Source organism: Rhinoderma darwinii, chromosome 3 (genome assembly GCF_050947455.1).
Source record: "Rhinoderma darwinii isolate aRhiDar2 chromosome 3, aRhiDar2.hap1, whole genome shotgun sequence".
Lineage (NCBI taxonomy): Eukaryota > Metazoa > Chordata > Amphibia > Anura > Rhinodermatidae > Rhinoderma > Rhinoderma darwinii.
The window spans coordinates 91,157,028-91,172,077 of record NC_134689.1 but is presented as its reverse complement, the minus strand read 5'-3'; the positions used below and the strand labels follow the sequence as shown (position 1 = coordinate 91,172,077).

At 43.5% G+C, this 15,050-nt stretch overlaps 1 protein-coding gene across 1 annotated transcript in view; it reads left to right on the top strand.

The window, feature by feature from the left end:
• The first annotated feature begins 449 nt into the window (after positions 1-449).
• LOC142751030 (ranaspumin-like) overlaps positions 450-15,050 on the top strand; it is a 31,216-nt gene continuing 16,615 nt past the window's right edge. Inside the window, exons 1-4 of the mRNA XM_075860004.1 lie at positions 450-492; positions 883-927; positions 2,148-2,198; positions 5,544-5,594. Of these exons, the coding sequence (XP_075716119.1) occupies positions 472-492; positions 883-927; positions 2,148-2,198; positions 5,544-5,594 (168 nt within the window). The 5' untranslated portion in view covers positions 450-471. The remainder of the gene's footprint in view (positions 493-882; positions 928-2,147; positions 2,199-5,543; positions 5,595-15,050) is intronic.

Genomic DNA, 15,050 nt, shown 5'->3' with positions numbered 1-15,050 from the left:
TTTTTGGCTGTTTTTTTGGGCCGTAAACACCTGCAAAACGGCCAAAAAATCGGAAGCAGAACACCTCCAAACATCTTCCCATTGATTTCAATGGGAAAACGGCGTTCTGTTCCGACGGAGCGTTTTTCGCGGCGTTTTTTTACGCGTAAAAAAACGGCCACGAAAAAGAAGTGCAGGACACTTCTTGGGACGTTTTTGGAGCCGTTTTCCATAGACTCTATTGAAAAAAGCTCCAAAAACGGCCGTAAAAAACGCAGCAAAAAATGCAGCGAAAATCGCGAGTGGCACAAAAAACGTCTGAAAATCAGGAGCTGTTTTCTCTTGAAAACAGCTCCGTATTTTGAGACGTTTTTGACTCAGCGTGTGAACATACCCTTACTAGCAATTTACTGGATATAAAGAGCTTAACATACAAACAGGTTAAATTTGTTATTTTATTTCTAGGGGGATGTCGTGAAATTTCTCATTGACATGAAAACACAGGCATGCCCGGTAAGGAAACCAAAAATATAAGAATATTGAAACCATACCTGCGTTGCATTAATATGTCACCGCCTTACAAAAAGAGCAATGTAACTGTGCCAAATTGGCACCCTAAATGTGAGCTCCAGACTAAAGCTGCCACCTGTCGTGTACTTGACATGAACATTTGAAGTTCATTTATCTCATCATACAGTGAAATAATTCTGTCTGTATTACAGACACAAATTCCTGGCACATACTCATGCCCTTTTGCATACCCTTTGAATATTTATGTCTCATTCGTATGCATATGGTAGTTTACTTTTTTTTTTTTGGTCATAGCTGAATGTTTAAAGTGGGGTTTGTAGAATAATAGAGTTTTCTAAGAAATGACGTGTTATTATTCTAATACTTTCATAGGGAATCAATAAAAAAATCGCTATTGAAGATCTTAAAAAGATTGTGGTAAGATTGTTTTCCTCAAAATGCTTTATATTCTTCTTCTACACAGTATTTAGCTGAATATATTTCACATTTAGGCCTCATGCACACGACCGTATTTTTTCCCACCCTTAAATACTGGCGTAAATACGGGTCCGGTGTCACACGTATTCGACCTGTTTTGCACCAGTATTTACGGACCCGTGCCCGTAAATATGGGTCCGGTGTCACCCGTATTCCACCCGTATTTACGGGCACGTTTTTGGCGGCAAAATAGCACTGCACTAATCGGCAGCCCCTTCTCTCTATCAGTGCAGGATAGAGAGAAGGGACAGCCCTTTCTGTAATAAAGGTTAAAGAAATTCATACTTACCCGGCCGTTGTCTTGGTGACGCGTCCCTCTCTTCACATCCAGCCCGACATCCCTGGATGACGCGGCAGTCCATGTGAACGCTGCAGCCTGTGATTGACCTGTGATTGGCTGCAGCGGTCACATGGGCTGAAACGTTATCCAGGGACGGCCAGGACGTCGGGTAGGATGTCGAGAGGGACGCGTCACTAAGGCAATGGCCGGGAGACCGGACTGGAGGAAGCAGGAAGTTCTCGGTAAGTATGAACGTCTTTTATTTTTTACAGATTGCTCTTTATTCTGATCGGTAGTCACTGTCCAGGGTGCTGAAAGAGTTACTGCCGATCAGTTAACTCTTTCAGCTCCTTGGACAGTGACTATTTACTGACGTCGCTTAGCAACGCTGCCGTAATGACGGGTGCACACATGTAGCCACCCGTCATTACGGGGGCTCCATAGACTTCTATGGACTGTCCGTGCCGTTATTACGGCCTGAAATAGGACATGTTCTATCTTTTTTAACGGCACAGGCACCTTCCCGTAAGAAAACGGGAAGGTACCCGTGGCCAATAGAAGTCTATGAGCCCGTTATTACGGGTCGTAATTACGACCTGTAATAACGGGAGTTTTTACGGTCGTGTGCATGAGGACTAAGTTAAAGGCCATCACCAAAATTGTGTATTCTTTAATGATAAAAGATAGGTGGAAAAAATGTAATGTCTGTAAAAACAGGAAGTATAAAGTTTAATAATGATAATAATAACAATATTGTCTTCTATGACATTAAAGTACATTATTAAGTTAGTGGAAAACTGTTTTTTGGCTAAAAAAAAAAAACACGTTGTTGTATGAATAGACCATCACATACAATCTTTAAACTGCCCTTTGTTTTTAGGAAAGGCTTTTATGTTTACTTAAAGGTGGACCTGCGGTAGATGTTAATGAGGTAAGTTCTTTTAAAAGAGAAGCAAAATTGTAAATATTATTTGAATACAGTAACAATTTATTTCTTAATTTTTTCATTATTTCACATTTTTGTTATATTTTTGTGCAGCCTCTTTATAATGGTAGGTTCATCCACTTTGACATCACTAGCGGCAGGAGCAACCTGTAGGTGCCATGATGTATCAGTGGGATTCTTAGAGACTTTTTCAGCATCTTGCATTCTGCTCCCAGGCATCTTGCATTCCCTGACCTGGGAAAGTTGGTAGTTTGAAATCTTTTCCACTTGTAAATGATCTTCCAAACAGTGGCATCTGTAATTTTTTTTGTGGAGGTCTCAGACTCAGGCTCTTTGTAAATAGACAAGGTGATACCACACATAGAACAAAGAGCATACCAAACCGATATGGGCTTTGAAAATGAACAGCGATCAATGAGACATCTTGTTGATTACCATTCATTTGCTCCTGTCACACAGCAATGATCAGTTATGTACGGGCACGAGCGATCGTTATTACGTTTACACAGGGCAACGATCGTCAACGGGTGTTTAAATCAACACTCGTTTGCCTGTGCATTGGCGCGTGTGAAAGGACCTCTAATGTTTGAGGTATAAATAAGACGGGTTCCTCCAAGATCCTCTCTCACCATGTACTAATCATTTGTATCAAATCTAGTGCATCTTAATAAAGAGGTTCTGTCATCACATTATAAATGGCCTATATTTTACATGATGTGATCGGCGCTGTAATGTAGATTACAGCAGTGTTTTTTCTTTAGAAAAACGATCAATTTTGACAGTTATGACCTATTTTAGATTTATGCTAATGACTTTGTTAATAGACAACTGGGCCTGTTTTTACTTTTTGACCAAGTGGGCGTTGTAAAGAGAAGTGTATGACGCTGACCAATCAGTGTCATACACTTCTCTCCATTCATGTAATCAGCACATAGTGATATTGCTAGATCATGATGTGGAGTCACATACTCACACATTAACGTTACTGAAGTGTCTTGACAGTGAATAGACATTACCTCCAGCCAGAACGGGATGTCTATTCACAATCCTGACACTTCAGTAATGTTTGTGTGGGACTTACAGCACAGCAAGCGTAATCTTGTGAGATAACGCTGTAAATGACAGTCCTGGCTGGAAGCGGTGTCTATTAACTCTCAAGACACTTCAGTAACGTTAATGTGTGAGTATGTGACTGAACATCATGATCTCGCAAGATCACGATGTCTGAGTGCATGAATAGAGAGAAGTGTATGACGCTGATTGGTCAGCGTCACACACTTCTCTCCACATCGCCCTCTTGGTCAAAAAGTAAAAACACGCCCAGTTAAGAAACTCATTGGCATAAAGCTAAAATAGGTCATAACTCTATCAAAATTGATCGTTTTTCTAAATAAAAAAACACTGCTGTAATCTACATTACAGTGCCGATCACATTATGTAGAAGATAGGGCACTTATAATGTGGTGACAGAGCCTCTTTAATGAGGGACTCATAAATGTAAAGGAGCAGTTACTTTTTTCACAGAAGGAAATGGCATATCTGTGAATATTTTATTTTATAAATTTTTATAATTTGTTATTGTTTTTGTGTTCGATTACATCACCATTACCTTTATACTGTATACTGTTTAAATGGAGATCCACAAGCGATCGTTTGAATATGTCCACGTGTTAAAAAATAGGAAAAATTTAAAAGGGGTGTTCTTACTTTTTCAAATGACCGTATCTAGAAAATTGTAATTTTCTATTTCAAAATGTTAAAATCTTTAAAACTATAAATGTATAATGAAAGAATCGCAATATAACGTACACAGTAAAACGTGTGAGATTATCGCACCAGTTCAATTTAAAAATATTGCAGTCAAAATGAGAAACATCCTACATGGGGATATAATAAAGCAATCAATTTAATGACCAGGTATCAAGAGACAGCTAAGTTCCAAATGATGATGATGGAGATCATGAATGCTGAGAGAAATGGGCAAACCAAAATGATCGCATGGAAGATCTCCAGACTTGCAGTTGAGACAAAACAACCTCATTAAACCAAGACAAGGGAGCAGGGGGTGGGGAAAAGAATATATGGAAAAGAGAGCATGTCAGATAGCCACACTTGGCCAGGTCAATATCGGATGGTGATAAGTACGTATGGGCATAGTTAATCCAGTGTTGCTAGATACGAAGAAATTTGTCATGTTTATCAAAATAAAATGCTAGAGAGCTTTTCATTTATCAAGAATCCATCTACCCTCAACTTAACCTCCTGGACATTTCTCTTCTTCTATAAGCAAGCAATAGTCTGTTTAGCAGCAAGAAAGCGTAAGGTAAGGAGGCGAAATTGAAGGAGAATGAGAATTTTAACCTTATAATGTAATAGGGCGACCCTAGCATTACAGTGTACTGTAGAATAACATTGAACAAACTGTCTACAAGATCATGTATTCTAGACCAAAATGAGACTAGTCTGGGAAGCAACCACCAGACATGAAGCATATTACAGAGAGTGGCACAGCCCCCGAAGCAAGAAGAGGGCTAATTTGATACATACAGTAGTGTGCGATCCTAACAAGAACCTGGTGCAAACCCATAAGAACCTTATAAGCCGATTCCAGTGAAGTAGTGTTTATTTAACATTTAGACACAGTCCTCCATATATCTTCCCAATCCGAGGGGTCCCTGTTCAACGACAGATCCCTTTCCCAAGTGCGCACCTGCAGATGTATCCATCTTTATCTTGACTTTCAACGCATTAAATACACAGTGGAAAGATCCTTTTATCTTTACTTTTTCAATGGCTTTTGTTGTGTGATATCACGCTGCAGCAAGTTATCAGTGTCCAGATAAAGATGGCTACATCCGTACTCATGATTGAGAATTGTTTAGCGAAGAGTATAGGAGTGAATTTAGGCCAGAGGTGTGAGATATAGTGGTACAAATTCGTTCCTAGATGAATTTTGCGAAGTCCTCCTCACTGTGTACATAGGTGGTAGTGGCCCAATGTTTCAATTGAAGATAGCAAAAGATTTCAAGGTCAGGATATCATGAGCTGTACGTAACACAGGAAAGGTTACGATTCCTGAGTCTGTCAAAATGATGATGTCGTTTAAGAAATCCATTGGAGCGCCAACACCACAACGCAGAAAGGGAGGTGAGTCCTGCTGGGACATTATGAATTTTTGTGCAGCAGAGGAAAAGTACAGAAGCATCAGAGCTGTGTAATTGTGCCCCATGCATTAATATGCAATAGAATCTATGAGTCTGTGAAAAGACGTGTATATAAACAAATATGGCTAATCATGAAGCTTTCTCATTATGTGCATTCTTTCTACAGGTTGTTAACAATATAACGCAAGATGAGAATGGAGCCTTGACCTTCAATGCGGTATGTGAGGCTGCTTTCTTCTTCTTCTTCTTTTTATGATTCCTTTTCTACTCTGTTTTGTTCTCTACATACAGTATTTATATATACTGTCGACTACGCTATTGATTTCGCAAAAAAAACAAACGGGAAACCTTTACGAAACGGAGAGAAATAGAAACCGTTTGCAACGGAAGCCTTACCATTGAAATCAATGGTAATGCAAACGGAAAGCGATGCTTTCCATTTGGTTTCTGTTCATGGGTTCTCCGATGGAAAGGTCTGGCGGAACCCATAAACGGAAGCCAGACGCAGGTGTGAACAAAGTCTAAGCCTGCAGCAAGAATTCAGGGTAGGTAGGAACCAACTTTGCTCTAATTAAAAACACCCTTGGGCAGAATGGGAGGAGTGCACGACCAACAATGGAGACAGTCACCCCCCCACCACATGTTAAACACAAAAACGTTGTTTAGCACATCCTAACAAAACGCTGTGACTGGAAACAAAACATATAAAAAAAAACATTGCAACAGTAATCTGCGAAACATAAGGCACCAAACATGGAGTGTCAACCTCATATTTGTAAGTAAACGCAAAATTATCTAGATACCGTGCATTTGATAGTCTTAGGATGTGCTGACAAACTTTTTTGTGTTTTTGTGTTGTACACGCTTCCCATTCTACCAAAGGGTGTTTTTAATTAGGGTATGTTCACACGCCCTATTTACAGGCGTAATTAGGGCGTTTTATGCCTGGAATTACGTCCGAAATAACGGCTCCAAAGCGTCGGCAAACATCTGCCCATTGAATTCAATGGGTCTTACGGTGTTCTGTGCAGACAGGCTTTTTTTTACACGCCACTGTCAAAAGACGGCGTGTAAAAAGACGGCCACCTCAAAGAAGTGCATGTCATTTCTTGGGACGTAATTGAAGCCATTTTTCATTGACTCCATTGAAAAACAGCTCCAATTACGTCCGTAATGGACGCCGCGAAAAACGCGAGTACCAGCAATTACATCTGAAATTCAGGAGCTGTTTTCGCCTGAAAACAGCTCCGTAATTTCAGACGTATTTTACGTTTGCGTGTGAACATACCCTTAGAGTGAAGCTGGTTCTTACCTACCCAGAATTCATTCCGCAGGCTTAGGCCCAGGAGAGTGGTGTCTTTTTAGGCAAGGAACCCACTTAAAAGTGGTCGCCTTGTCATGGCAGGTGGGCTCACACAATTTCAGCAAAATGTGCGCTAAGAACCTCACATTTGTCTTAGCACCATTATCTTCCAGGGCACTGTACATATGGAATACATAACATACAACAGAACAAATTATAAAATCATGCAAGTACAATAAACATAGGCTTACAGAGCACCAGAGAGGACCTACCGGCAAAGGCTTGCAAACTATGAAGCGACAGTAGGTGAGGGTAGAATCTGCTTATACAGTTGTGTAGTAGATACATGGTTATTGCAGCTTGTAAGCTTTTCGGAATAGCTGGGTTTTCAAATCGATTTTAACATTTTGGATGGTGGTAAAGCGTCTAATTTGTTGGGGTAGTAAGTTTCAGATTAGCACAGGAGATGCAGAAAGAAAGGTCTTGCAAGGACATGAGCTGAGGTATCGGGAGATTAGGGCAGAGCTATATGGAGGGGACAGATTGTGGACTGTCTTGTTTGTATGTAGAACTGACATTGCAGTATTACCACCAAATACAGTAGCTATGTGAATTATGGCATACGTAGCAGAAACTCTTGCATTTTAAGTAAAACATGTGAATCTTTTCGTGCAGAACTGCTCCTAATAATAAATGCATAGACACTTAGTGGGTAGATTGTTATGAACAGTACGACATTTACAGTTTGCATAATGGCTATTACACATATATTGCTGACATCAAATAACTTGAGGGAATAATAATGTGAATTTCAAATCATTCAGCAACTACCAGAGTGTTTAGTTTAAGACATAATGCGAAGAGACGTTACCATGGGTGTAACTATAGTCGTAGCTGCCATAACAGCTGCTTTGGGGTCCAGAGGTTGAAGGGGCCTATTTGCGTGCAAGTACATTGTTCCATTGTGTGGAGAATTACAAGTTGGAGGCTTTATGCTACTAGCACTATGTTGGTTCTCTGATATATGGCAATGCCAACCATAACTGCAGTTATTGCTACTTATGGTGCCTTTTCAGTTACCTGTCACTAGTTGCTGGGGTCTGGTCTCATAAAGCCATGGGGCCCTAAAATTTCTAGTTACGCCCCTAAAAAAACGTATATCTCTTACAGATGCCTCCAACAGATGCCACATGTCAGCCGTCCATCCGCATAGACCCCCATATAAAAAAAACTGTATACCTCACAGCTAGAGATGAGCGAACCGGGACAACCGAACCCGGTTTCGGTCCGAACATCGGGAAAAGTTCGGATCGCAGCGAACCCGGCTACATTTTGGCGCCTGCCACATGTTAGATGTAAAATGGAGGATTTCACAATATCACCTGACATCAGGCTACCCCATAATGCCTTGCAAACGGCTCTCCCAGCCAATCGGGAGGCAGCATAGGGGCGGGCTCAAGCCTGCAATAAAAGTCTATGCACGGAGCTCAGCGGCTATTTTACAGACAGGAGCTGTAGGGATAGCATCTCTGTGCAGTTAGGGAAAGCTTTAGTAATCTAAAAGCCAGGAATCCAGCAATCGAAGGGGCTCATCCACTACAGCGGGAGTCTACTCTACTCTCAACAATCAACATCCAAATTGCAATACAAATTCTCCATTTGCCAAGCCAGTGTGTAAATAAGCTTTTATAAGGGGCTCATCCCTGTTGCATGGGTTAACATAACAATCCAACTTGCAATACAGGCAGCCTTTGTAGTACTACAACGCCCAGCATTCCCTGAGTGCACAGTGGCTGATACAAATTCTCATTCATTGCCATTTGCCAAGCCAGTGTGTGAATAAGCTTTTAGAAGGGGCTCATCCCCATTAACATAACAATCCAACTTGCAATACAGGCAGCCTTTGTAGTACAACAACGCCCAGCATTCCCTGAGTGCACCGTGGCTGATAGAAATTCTCATTCATTGCCATTTGCCAAGCCAGTGTGTGAATAAGATTTTAGAAGGGGCTCATCCCCATTAACATAACAATCCAACTTGCAATACAGGCAGCCTTTGTAGTACTACAACGCCCAGCATTCCCTGAGTGCACCGCGGCGTGGCTTATAGAAATTCTCATTCATTGCCATTTGCCAAGCCAGTGTGTGAATAAGCTTTTAGAAGGGGCTCATCCCCGTTAACATAACAATCCAACTTGCAATACAGGCAGCCTTTGTAGTACTACAACGCCCAGCATTCCCTGAGTGCACCGCGGCGTGGCTGATAGAAATTCTCATTCATTGCCATTTCCCAAGCCAGTGTGTGAATAAGCTTTTAGAAGGGGCTCATCCCCGTTAACATAACAATCCAACTTGCAATACAGGCAGCCTTTGTAGTACTACAACGCCCAGCATTCCCTGAGTGCACCACGGCGTGGCTGATAGAAATTCTCATTCATTGCCATTTGCCAAGCCAGTGTGTGAATAAGCTTTTAGAAGGGGCTCATCCCCGTTAACATAACAATCCAACTTGCAATACAGGCAGCCTTTGTAGTACTACAACGCCCAGCATTCCCTGAGTGCACCGTGGCTGATAGAAATTCTCATTCATTGCAATTTGCCAAGCCAGTGTGTGAATAAGCTTTTAGAAGGGGCTCATCCCCGTTAACATAACAATCCAACTTGCAATACAGGCAGCCTTTGTAGTACTACAATGCCCAGCATTCCCTAAGTGCACCGCGGCGTGGCTGATAGAAATTCTCATTCATTGCCATTTGCCAAGCCAGTGTGTGAATAAGATTTTAGAAGGGGCTCATCCCCGTTGCATCCAACTTGCAATACAGGCAGCTGAGGCAGCCTTTGTAGTACTACAACACCCAGCATTCCCTGAGTCAGTGCACAGTGGCTGATAGAAATTCTCATTCATTGCCATTTGCCAAGCCAGTGTGTGAATACGCTTTAAGAAGTGGCTCATCCCCGTTGCATCCAACTTGCAATGCAGGCAGCTGAGGCAGCCTTTGTAGTACTACAACACCCAGCATTCCCGGAGTCGGTGCACAGTGGCTGATAGAAATTCTCATTCATTGCCATTTGCCAAGCCAGTGTGTGAATACGCTTTTAGAAGGGGCTCATCCCCGTTGCATCCAACTTGCAATACAGGCAGCTGAGGCAACCTTTGTAGTACTACAACGCCCAGCATTCCCTGAGTCAGTGCACAGTGGCTGATAGAAATTCTCATTCATTGCCATTTGCCAAGCCAGTGTGTGAATACGCTTTTAGAAGGGGCTCATCCCCGTTGCATCCAACTTGCAATACAGGCAGCTGAGGCAACCTTTGTAGTACTACAACGCCCAGGGCCAGCATTCCCTGTGTCAGTGCACAGTGGCTGATAGAAATTCTCATTCATTGCCATTTGCCAAGCCAGTGTGTGAATACGCTTTTAGAAGGGGCTCATCCCTGTTGCATCCAACTTGCAATACAGGCAGCTAAGGCAGCCTTTGTAATACTACAACGCCCAGGGCCAGCATTCCCTGAGTCAGTGCACAGTGGCTGATAGAAATTCTCATTCATTGCCATTTGCCAAGCCAGTGTGTGAATACGCTTTAAGAAGTGGCTCATCCCCGTTGCATCCAACTTGCAATGCAGGCAGCTGAGGCAGCCTTTGTAGTACTACTACACCCAGCATTCCCTGAGTCGGTGCACAGTGGCTGATAGAAATTCTCATTCATTGCCATTTGCCAAGCCAGTGTGTGAATACGCTTTTAGAAGGGGCTCATCCCCGTTGCATCCAACTTGCAATACAGGCAGCTGAGGCAACCTTTGTAGTACTACAACGCCCAGCATTCCCTGAGTCAGTGCACAGTGGCTGATAGAAATTCTCATTCATTGCCATTTGCCAAGCCAGTGTGTGAATACGCTTTTAGAAGGGGCTCATCCCCGTTGCATCCAACTTGCAATACAGGCAGCTAAGGCAGCCTTTGTAATACTACAACGCCCAGGGCCAGCATTCCCTGAGTCAGTGCACAGTGGCTGATAGAAATTCTCATTCATTGCCATTTGCCAAGCCAGTGTGTGAATACACTTTTAGAAGGGGCTCATCCCCGTTGCATCCAACTTGCAATACAGGCAGCTGAGGCAACCTTTGTAGTACTACAACGCCCAGGGCCAGCATTCCCTGTGTCAGTGCACAGTGGCTGATAGAAATTCTCATTCATTGCCATTTGCCAAGCCAGTGTGTGAATACGCTTTTAGAAGGGGCTCATCCCCGGGGTTTTGATTCAACTTGCTGCACTCCAGCACAGCAGTGAAATGTCTGGTAAAAAAAAGGTTGTGAAAGAACGGGGTAGAGGAAAAAACATCCATGCCATGTCCTCTTCCAGTCCAAATGCTGGATCTGTTGGTGCCAGACCCAGTACCAGCATTTGTGGCACAAGACATGTGCCCAGTTCCACTAGTAGCAGCAGCCATGTGCCTGCTGGTAGTAGTAGCAGTATCAGCAAGCCAGACTTGTCCATCTCCTCCGGTGGGCGGGTTACTTTAGACAATACGGCCATTGTGGACTGGTTGGCTGGCTCGCGGTCATCTCAGCAGGAAGACTCTGACGATCTGGCTTCAAGCAAGGTTTCGTTGGATTCCAGATCCTCTACAGTTTCTTGGCACAGTGACAGTAGTAATATGGGTATTTCTAGCATTTCCATTCCATCATCTATGTCTTCACTCCCCCTTCCTAGCGGGAAGCCATCATTCCTGAAAGTCCTAAGAGACATCTCCTCGGGTGCGAAGGAAGATACTGAACAACATAGTGATGATGATTTGTTTTCCGCGAGTCAGCCAACGGAGTGTGTTGCGGCGGTGGTGGAGGTGGAAGCGGTGTCCAAGATGCATAGCTGTGGTAGTGGGGGTGTTGGTGGTAGCTGTGGTGGCAGACGCAGTTTAGAGGGGGGGCATGGAGCCCGCCATGATGTCACATCACATTCACAACACAGTGACAGAAGTGGCGGGGATGATGAGGAGGGCTATGATGATGTTGTTTTAGACAGGACATGGGAAGCAGGTGACGAGGTGATGACGGCGTCAGAGGAGGAGGGTAGTAGTGGCGGCACTGGCAGTGATAAAAAGCCAAGCCGAGGTAGGGGCAGAAGTCAATCTGCAAAACGTTGCAGCGGTAGGGTCAGCTCAGGAGCCGGTGACGCCGACCCTGATGCTACTGGTGTAGGCTCCCGAAAAAAGCCTGCCAGACAAGGGACAAGCTTGGGTGGTGGTGGACGTGGTACTACCTCTTTACGGTACTCTGCCGTGTGGCAATTTTTCTGTACCTTCCCAGAGGACGAAAACATGGCACAGTGCCGTATCTGCAAGCAGAAAGTAAGGCGTGGGCAGGGCAGCAATGTAGGAACTACCGCTCTACGTAAACACATGGAGCGGCATCACAAGGCCATATGGGACAATCGACATGCCCCACCATCATCATGTACATCTAATGAGGACCCCTCTGCCGCTGCTGCTGCTCCGAGTCCCTGTCATCTAAGTAGTAGCCAGGCCTTATCCACCATGTCGTTGTCATCATCATCATCACTGTCATCTAGTGCTCCTCCTACGTCCCGTCAGTTATCCATTACGGAATCGTTGTCCAATAAGCAACAATATATACCCAGTCATCCACTTGTCGTGCGGCTTAATCCACACCTGGCTAAGTTGTTGGTGGTGCAGTCGCTGCCGTACCACCTGGTCGACTCTGCCAGCTTCAAGCAATTGATGACGTGCGCTCCGCCTAGGTGGCGAATACCTAGCCGCCATTACTTCTCCAAGACAGCTGTCCCTGCCTTGCACAAGCACGTGGAGGAAAAGGTGGGCCAGTCCTTACAATTATACGTGTGCAGCAGGGTACATGCCACCGTCGATACGTGGAGCAGCAACTATGGGCAGGGACAGTACATGTCTTTCACGGCCCACTGGGTCAATATTTTGCAGTCCGATGCACCACCACAGCAATGCCAGGCATTACCACCTCCACGCTTGTATCTCTCTGGTTCAACTCCGGACACCAGGCTACCATCCTCCTCCTCCTACTCCTCCTCCTCCTCCTCCTTGCCTGCCTCAATGAAGGTCTTCCCGTCCCCGACAGGACACATCGTATCTTCCACTTCTCCTCCCTCCTCTTTTCATAGGTGCAAGGTGAAGCGCCACAACGCTGTCTTACACCTGCTGAGCCTGGGCGAGAAAAGCCACACAGGGCAGGAGATGCTGCTGTGCATCAAGGAGGAAATTGCACGCTGGCTGTCTCCTCTGAAACTCACACTGGGCAATGTTGTCTCTGATAACGGGAAGAACGTTGTGGCTGCACTGCGTCTAGGTCACCTGACACACGCTCCTTGCATGGCACATGTGATCAATCTGGTCATAACCCGCTTCTTAAAGTCATATGTTGGTTTGAAGGGTGTGCTGGCCATGTCCAGGAGGGTTTGCGTTCACTTTAGAAGTTCGTATGCATTTAAGCACGCCCTCCTGGACTTGCAGTGTCAAAACAATCTCCCAGAACACAGCCTGATTTGCGACGTTCCAACACGCTGGAATTCCACCCTGCACATGTTGGACCGTCTGTACGAACAGCGGAAAGCCGTGAATGATTTCCTGATGCAGCAGACGGGCAGTGTTTGGAGCCAGTGTAATGCAAAATTGGCTTATTATCGAGAGAAGCTATGCAGCCAGCTTGACAATGACAGAAAAAACAACAAAGCGCACAATAGTGCATGAAACTGTGTATACAGGTGTGAACAGAGTGCAAGTGATGCTAACCTGGTGTGGTTATGCTGGGAGCATAACATCCAGTGATGCAGAATCCCAGATACCTCGACGGTATATTGGTATTGGAGTTTAGGTTGCAGCCCAGTACCCGGTTTGAGAACTCAGCAAGAATTCTCAATGTTGATATGGAAGGAATAAAAAGAAGAAAGAACGGGTACTTTTCCAGGCGCTGCCGATCGGAATATCATCCGTGATGAGTGCGATCCATATGTTTCAAGGATGGAGACAAGGTAAGTAGTTAGAGGATTTAATGATGCAGGTATATATAACAACAGCAGACTGTTTAACAGCGGACTGTTTCGAAACCAGACCGGTTTCTTCCTCAGGTAGCATACAAATGAATAGGCGGGTGGGGTGTCGGTTAAATAACCGAGGTAAAGGTCGGTTTGAGGTAAGAACTACCGGGTCAGGTATACAGGTCAAATCTGTTAAACATACGTATGAAACAATACAAATAATTTGAAAAACAATTAGATAAAAATGTTAGATAAAAATGTGTCTGTGTTATGTTTAAAACTTATTTGACTTCCAATTATTATATAATAAATAACAATTAAAAAATTCCTTTATTATTATGGTTTAAAAAATATATGTATATATTTTATCTTAAAAAATGTGTGTGAGTTGGTAAAAAGATCTATAAAGATATCTTTGATAGTTTTGTTATTATATTAATAGTTTAAGATCTATCTGTGGTTTAAAATCTTGTTTATTTCGCATCCGTAATTGTCATAGAAGAAGCTCAGCATACAAATGGAGTATCATCTTATTTTTCAATTATTCTTGGGATTGTACTGAAGTATAAATTCCACTTTTGCTCATTTTATTTTATTCTTAAATTAATTATATAGATTCGTGGGTATTAAGCCAAGAAAACAGATTTAATAGTTTTTTTGTATGTTATGTGCATATACAGGGTGGGCCATTTATATGGATACACCTAAATAAAATGGGAATGGTTGGTGATAGTAACTTCCTGTTTGTGGCACATTAGTATATGGGAGGGGGGAAACTTTTCAAGCTGGGTGTTGACCATGGCGGCCATTTTGAAGTCGGCCATTTTGTATCCAACTTTCGTTTTTTCAATGGGAAGAGGGTCATGTGACACATCAAACTTATCGAGAATTTCACAAGAAAAACAATGGTGTGCTTGGTTTTAACGTTACTTTATTCTTTCATGAGTTATTTACAATTTTCTGACCACTTATAAAATGTGTTCAAAGTGCTGCCCATTGTGTTGGATTGTCAATGCAACCCTCTTCTCCCACTCTTCACACACTGATAGCAACTGTCCAGTGTCTTTTAATGTGCTGCTGCTACTACTACTACCACCACCCTTGCTGTCCGTTGGCTACCTCTACTACCACCAATACACCTCCACTGCCGTCTGCTACAAGCAGGCCTGCCCCACCACAGGGCTTTGTCCTGTGACTGTCCAGTGTCTTTTAATGTGCTGCTACTACTACTACCACCACCCTTGCTGTGGTGTGATCCTGTCTGCTGACTGACTGACTTACCCTCCTCATGGCCCATATTTGATCCTATCTGTTGGACCCTGTATCTAAGCCTATCACAAGTTAGGCTTAGA